This window comes from Aedes aegypti, chromosome 2 (genome assembly GCF_002204515.2).
Source record: "Aedes aegypti strain LVP_AGWG chromosome 2, AaegL5.0 Primary Assembly, whole genome shotgun sequence".
Taxonomy (NCBI): domain Eukaryota; kingdom Metazoa; phylum Arthropoda; class Insecta; order Diptera; family Culicidae; genus Aedes; species Aedes aegypti.
Window position 1 is genome coordinate 447,504,556 of NC_035108.1, and position 6,747 is coordinate 447,511,302.

The following is a 6,747-nucleotide window of genomic DNA, read 5'->3' on the forward strand; positions in this document are numbered from 1 at the left end:
ATAATAACAGCTTTAATCGTGGCTCATACTTGAATTGTGAATCACACGTATTGAAGCACCGATATAAAACAAATTTTGTTTTGAAATTTGTGTTTTATAGTGAAATTTAGTTGTAAGTTGCAATGTGTTGCAAGTCACCCCGCCGTTGCAAGTCACCCCGTTTGACGGTATATTACTTCTCTAATACCCAAAAACTACACAAACCGCTTGGAAACACATACTGTTTGATATGAATAATATTCTCGATAAGATATGTATTAATCAATAAAAGTTATACAATACAATAAATGACAAACTATCACTTTACACAGCCACTCTTTTCGGCACTAAATTGAACCAAAATCCATTCTTCGCCGTATACGTCAGCGACATCTTGTTCAGCTTGATCGGCACGTCCATCTTGTCGGAATACTCCAGCGAAAAAGCACTGAACAAATAGTACAGCAAACATTTGGCTTGCATCAGCGCCAGCCTCGAGCCGATACAGTTCCGAGGTCCACTTCCAAACGGCAAGAAGGCATCCTGATTGATTTTGTGTTTGTTCTCTTCGGAGAACCGCTCCGGATCGAAACGGTACGGATCGGGGAAGAAGTTGGGATCGCGATGGAACGACTGAACGGGAATCTGGATGAGTTGACCCTTTTCGATGGTTACTTTAGTTCCTTCATGGTCCTCGAAGGTGTACGGTTTGACGCATACTCGATTGGTTATCCCCAGGGGTGGCCATCGCCGTAAGGTTTCCGTTACGACCATATCTAGGTATTTCATTTTCTGGAGCATCTCGTATGTCAAACTATCTTCTCCGAGCTCTTTCCTCACTGAATCAATTTCTGCTTGAAGCTTTTGTTGAACTTCTTTATTTTCTGCAAGTTCGTATAGAGCGAAGCATAGCATCGTTGTAGTCGTTTCAATACCTCCAAAGAAGAATGAGGCAGCGACCGCTGTGATGTCCAAATCCGTATATTGGCTGTTCTCCGTAGAAGCTTCTATGTGCTCCTCAACAGTGGTAAATCCGGCACTTTTCAACTCGTCATCAGCTGTTTCCTCTTTTAGTTCGTTTTTACGAGCTTGTACGAACAAATGAATAAAATCTGGTCGAACAATTTTGTACTCTTCGCGATGCTTGATAGTTTTCGATACGACATCAACATAAAAATCAGCCGCTTCTTTGGGTAGGAATCGAATCCCGAATAGTTTGAAAACGCTGTCGGGTACGACCAACGAAAAGAAAAATTTAAGTCCCTGAAAACCACCAGTGGCTGCCAACTGCTTTCCCCTTTTGAAAAACTCGTTGTTTGGATTGTGCACCGAATCGATTTCTACGCCAAACGAAATCGACGTGATGATGTCATTGCCAAGCCTGAAACAGATGCGCAAATTGTATTAAATCTTGTTAAGCATTGACGACGCATGTGTTCTTACTTTTGAAACAGATCACGTATCTCCAGCTCCATCTTCCCTTGTCCGGCATCTTGAGCCAACCGCTGCATGGCCCCTTCGACATACTTGGATAGCAAAGTGAACATATTCCTCATCTTGCTTCCCGTAAATGCCGGACTTAGCCCAGACCGTCCATGACGCCATCGTTGTCCATCCATAAAGAACAGTGCCCGCCCAAAAATGGGATCCACATCCACCGAAATCGTATTCATATGATCAGTGAAGTGATCGAAATCCTTGATCATAATCTGTTTCGCCAGCGCTGGATCGTGGATAAGATATCCCGGCCGACGGAACGCGAAAAATCCCGAGAAGCGATTCTCCGGGAACAGGTTGTACCCCAAAACGGCGGCATCGGTTGGATGGAGCTTCCCGGAGAACACCGGCCACAATCCCCCAACAAACGGGTAGGGTTTTACATAGGGAATTTTTCGCTTTTCAAAAAAATCGTAGGTGGCCACTGCCCATCGGTAGAGCAGATACGAAACGATCGGAATCAGAACAACAAGCAAGTCCAACAAAACCATTTCGATACGCGTTCGCTTCGCCTACTGCGAGAAACGAAGCGATGAGAGCGAATACTCGATGGATACTGATTCATCGGGTCAGTTTCTGATCAATTTATGAACTAGCCAGCTTTACATAGGGGAAGACGGGGCGACACCTTCAGTTTGGCGTGAAAATGGCAATATTCTTAAAAGTTCACCAAACACTTTCCATGAACACAATATTTTTGACATTCCGAAGCATTTAGTGTGATATTTACATCACATTTTTCATAACAAATGTCAAAAACAAAGTTTCTGCTTGTCGATAGTGAATTTGATCTAAATTTAACAGATGCTCAATTAAGGATTTCGGAAGGGATTTACCCGTCCATGCTTTAACAGAAATGTGAAATATGCTTCGGTGAAGTAAAATATGAATTGTAAATATTAAGCTTTGAAATAAGGCCATAGTTGTGAAAATTCCCAAGCGGGGTAAAACCGACCACTGTTGACGAGGTAAGACCGCCAAACCTGATGTGTACCAAATAACTGTGTAAACCATTTAAAAGTTGTAATTACGTTGTACAGTTAACTCTCCCTTACTCGATATTCGGTATCTCGATATCGAGTTAGAGAGCCATAGTAAAAGTTGGTTTTCATGGCTAACTCGATGGTCCCTTGGATAGCAATTGCACTGATTTTGTGTTCTGTAACTCGATACCTCCCTAACTCGATGGTCCCTTCAATATCGAGTAAGGGAGAGTTAACTGTACATCACTGTTCAAGTGAAATAAAATCAATTTTGTGAAAAATACAAGCCAAATCCGCATAGTTTTTTTTCCAAAATATGGGTGTTTCAAGGTACTAATAAATATATATTCAAGATGTTTGAAATAATTAACCCTAAAAATGATTCAATATCCACGTTTATCAATGTAGAATTCATAAAACATTATACTTTTTAGAATCACAGAGAACTGATATATATTTTCGCAAAATTGTGTACAAAAATCGTAGTGGTCGCTCTTACCCCGTGGGTCGGCGGTTTTACCCCGTCGCTAAAAATAATCGTGATAAGACATCACTTTTTTGAAGCTTCAAAATATAAATATTTTCTAGAAATACAACACCTGTGATATATTTTGATCATGCCTAAGGCTTCAAAATACGACATTCTGCGTCGAAAAAGGATTTATTGATTCTTGATTTTGACATATGAATTAAATAGTCTTACCCCGTCTTCCCCTATGAAGAAAAGGAAATATCTATGAGAATGTGTTATTTCGCAAGTGATTACGACTGTTTCGATATCAAGATAAGATATATATATAAGATAGACTGATTCAGGCTGCCTCATAATCAGTGCATTTTATCTAAGTATTTTGCTTTTGAGTATTCCATCACTGTTGCATTATGTGAGTCAGTAAAGAAATGATGTTTTGTGCGAGGAATATTGTGGTCAGAACCCACGTTGTATTCAAATTGTAAATGTATAAAAGTCTACATGGAATGAATGGTAAAATGGATTATATTCTTCAAAAAGTTGAAATAACTATTTCATTCGATAAGTTCCAACTTCGTGGAGTTCAAGTCAATACCTACCTTATATATCATACAAACGATAAAGGAGCAATCCTTTGTTAAATTAGGAAGTTTACCATTATACTGCTGCTAGATTACAACTGTTCCTACCGATTAAGGTAATATATCTGTTGGTGCTGTGAAAGTTTGGTATCGATGGTTAGGCCCAATCACTCAGTGTTCAGATAAAGCTTATTTCGACATTATTCAACCAAGATTTAAAGGATGCTACTTTTGTGCTGTGCGTACACAAATTCTTTATGCTGACGGAAGTTTTAAAACTACCTAGAGCAAGAAAACAGTGTGAATTCGAGAGATGTATAATTCGGGACCAAAAAGAGGCAAAAAATTAATCAGAATTTTGAGAAAGTGATTCGAGAGTTGCGTTGTTTCAAGCTGAGATCGAAGAAAATCGAAGAATAATTTGGGAATAATCCAGAAAAAGAATAATTTCAGAGACAAAATAAATTAGAATAGATCAAGAGGTACTTAAAAGCAATTACTTCCTACGTTACAATTAATTTATGGAAACACAAGCGTAGAAGTAAAATATAAATCTCCCTTACTTGACATTCTGTATCTCGATATCGAGTTAGAGAACCATAGTAAAAATTGGTTTTCATGGCTACCTCGATGGTCCCTTGGATCGCATTTTTACTGGTTTTGTATTTTATAACGCGATACTTCCCTAACTCGAACGTCCTTTCAATATCGAGTAATGCAGAGTTGACTGTATAAGTGAAATATTGCAAGTATTTATCGCACAAAATTCAACAGATTGGAGCCGCTTGAGGAGTCCTTCGTTTGTCGATACGAAGCCAATAAACACTTTTCGAGGATAAATTCTCTTGACATTGCGAAAGATATCGGTTTCATTGCTCTCAGTTTATAATAAATGTTCGGGTTGTTTAGTGGAATGCCTAACTATAAGTAAACGACAACAGGGGACGGACCTGGTGTAGTGGTTAGAACACTCGCCTCTCACGCCGAGGACCTGGGATCGAATCCCATCCCCGACATAGTCACTTATGACGTAAAAAGTTAAAGTGACGACTTCCTTCGGAAGGGAAGTAAAGCCGTTGGTCCCGAGATGAACTAGCCCAGGGCTAAAAATCTCGTTAATAAAGTCAAACCAACCAACCTAAACGACAACAAAATTTAGTATGTACATGGTATAGTACGTGGTAATACGTGGTTTCAGATAGAAAATGAAGTAGACCCAGTCAGTGGTGCAAATTCTGAAGTAGTTCTTGATTGAGATGTGTTTCTTTCGGTGTTTTGAGCTTAAAGTACTGTGGAAACAGGTCCAAGGACAAGAAGAATAAGTATTCGTTTAGCTCATTTATTGCATATAATGTGAGGCCTTTTCTTGAACATTATAGTATAGTTATAGTATCAGCCTTATTTGTAAATTGTAGCCTCACCATTCTTTTAATAGATTGTAATTTCTAGTTAATATATTAGACACTTTTATTTTTGATGGATAACTCTTCCTCATCCAGAATGACTTATGGAACAAAAATCTGGATAGTTTTCTCCAATGTTTTACGTAAATGTTTACAATGCAAAAAATAAATAAATAACTTTGATTGAGGGGCGCTCAAATGGCAGACCACCAAGGGCGCCATGAGACCACGCCATGGCTCTGGTTATAGTGACGACTTCTTTCGAAAGAGAAATAAGGTCGTTGGTCCCGAGATGAATAAGCCCAGGGCTAAAAATCTCGTTAATGAAGATAAGCTTAAGAGGTAAAAATTCAGTCAATAAAGATAAAAAAAGACGCATTAATCAACGTTCAACAGACTGATAATCATATTTTTCATAATGTATAACAGAGAGAATCCTAACAAATGTTCTTGTACGTAACTAATTATTCATTAAGTAGATGAAAAAAAAAACGAATTTAGTACTATACCATTTAATTCCACTAGAGTTTATATCCTTTGACAGATACGCGAATGATTAAAGCAAATCCCACCGTCTCAAGCCATGATTTGGCTGAAAAAATCAAAGGGGGTTGTGTATAAGACACGACCGCATGACGTTAACTACGCCAAGTGATTTTCTGCATTTGAATTTTAGTCGATTGTGATAGTTGCAGCCTTCCTTTAGTTTAAACTCTAACATAATATGGTGACGGTCGCAACATTTTAGATTTTAAATTGTGACCCAGTATATTGCCGTAAGACGTAGTTAACATTAGAGATGGGCAAAAAGAATCAGAACCGTTCAAAAGATCCGGATCACTCAAAAGAACGAGTGATCCGTGACTCTTTTTTGGCGATAGTCGGTTCATTTGATCCGAACGGATCAGCCAAAAAATGACTCGGAAAATGAACCGATTAATTTCACCTGTTCTCCATCGTTTGTCTGTCAGCTTTATTATAACGCTCGTCACAAGCTTTGTTTTGCGCGCCACGCCACGCATGTAAGTAGTTACAGTTTTCAGCTACTCAGCGCTCTCAGCTAAGACAGACAAATATGCCTCGCCCATACAAAGGCAGATGATAAATAGAGAGAAAATTTGCGCACTTGAATGGGTAGGGGAAATCAGCCGAGTAATCGTCGGTTTCTGGAGAAGAATTTACAAATAATGAGAGAGCGAAAGATACGAAAGTTACGACGCATGTCGCGCAACAGGAAGTGAACTGCTCTTTTTCCGTTCGCTCGGTTCAGTTCGCTCTTTCATTGCGAGCCGCTGAGCCAGTGAACCGTTCAAAAGATTCGGTTCACTAAAATGAGTGATTCAGATCGGATCCGTTCACTAAAATGATTTGTTTTGCCCATCTCTAGTTAACATCAAAAGAAGAATGAGCGATGTAGCAGAAATTGGTCTCCTTTTAGAGTGCGCTTCCCAACCCACGTGTTTGAATGTGTTTGGTTGCGTAAGAAAAGGGTCGACATTTTCCCAATTTTCGACAGTCTATCGTTTTCCTTTTGAGTAAAATATTGTATAAATTTACGACCGATTTGGAGGGATAATATTGAAAATCTACCGACATGTAAATGGCTGAGTTATTAGTATTCAAAATTTTACATAATTTCGAGACGGTCGAAACATTTTAGATTTTAAATTGAGACCCAGTATATTGCCGTAAGACGTAGTTTACATCAAAAGATCGGCATGTCGCACGTCCAGAATGCAACGAAGAGAGCTGGACTACATACATACAAGGTTCAGAACTTCCCAAACCGCGATGAGCGGCAACAATCGACGGCTAAAACTCGGGCACGGAAG

The 6,747-nt window shown here is 39.1% G+C and overlaps 1 protein-coding gene across 1 annotated transcript; it reads right to left on the reverse strand.

Moving 5' to 3' along the window:
• Nucleotides 1-223: 223 nt before the first annotated feature.
• Nucleotides 224-2,049, reverse strand: LOC5569822 (cytochrome P450 9b2). Its single transcript, XM_001652992.3, has 2 exons — nt 1,423-2,049; nt 224-1,360 (listed from the first exon to the last, which is right to left on the reverse strand). The coding sequence occupies exons 1-2, from the start codon at nt 1,965-1,967 to the stop codon at nt 304-306; spliced, it is 1,602 nt and encodes a 533-aa protein (XP_001653042.2). The 5' UTR covers nt 1,968-2,049; the 3' UTR covers nt 224-303.
• Nucleotides 2,050-6,747: the final 4,698 nt, after the last annotated feature.